Source organism: Eimeria mitis, genomic scaffold (assembly GCF_000499745.2).
Source record: "Eimeria mitis Houghton genomic scaffold, Emh_scaff2933, whole genome shotgun sequence".
NCBI lineage: Eukaryota > Apicomplexa > Conoidasida > Eucoccidiorida > Eimeriidae > Eimeria > Eimeria mitis.
This window is the reverse complement of record NW_013571275.1, coordinates 3,358-3,918: the sequence shown is the minus strand read 5'-3', so window position 1 is coordinate 3,918 and position 561 is coordinate 3,358. Positions and strand designations below refer to the sequence as shown.

The window sequence follows — 561 nt, the reverse complement described above, 5'->3', positions numbered from 1 at the left end:
TATATATATATATATATATATATATATATATATATATATATATATATATATATATATATTGTATATATATGTATATGTATATAATGATTTTTAAAGATTATGGTGTTTTAGCCGTAGATATTTATTCAGTAGAAAAGTGGTATTTTGAGGGTGTAGATAGGAATAGATGAATGCCAGTGATAAGTAATTAATTATTCAGTTACAAAGTAATATAATTATAATTAATATAATATAATTTTATAATTATAATATTTTGAGGGTATAGTTTGAGTTTTATAAACGCCTGATCCATAGAAATTCATGAAACGATGATGGTGTATACTCATCGTACATCTTTTTGTGTTTATGTTTAATTGTATTTGTATTTCAGGTGATACTCACTTGGGAGGAGAAGACTTCGATCAAAGAGTGATGGATCATTTCTTGAAAATAATTCAAAAGAAATTCGGAAAAGATCTGCGAAAAGATAAGAGCGGCCTGCAGCGGCTCCGTCGTGAAGTTGAACGAGCGAAACGTGCGCTTTCCTCATCTCACCAGGTGAATTAGAGAAAAATTTTTGTG

General features: G+C 28.0%; 1 protein-coding gene across 1 annotated transcript in view; it reads left to right on the top strand.

Annotated features, from left to right (window-relative positions):
• The window catches only part of EMH_0060430 (heat shock protein 70, putative), a gene marked incomplete at both ends in the record, with an annotated part of 3,248 nt that overhangs the window by 412 nt on the left and 2,275 nt on the right, over positions 1–561 (top strand). Inside the window, one exon of the mRNA XM_013497795.1 lies at positions 371–514. Within this exon, the coding sequence (XP_013353249.1) occupies positions 371–514 (144 nt within the window). The remainder of the gene's footprint in view (positions 1–370; positions 515–561) is intronic.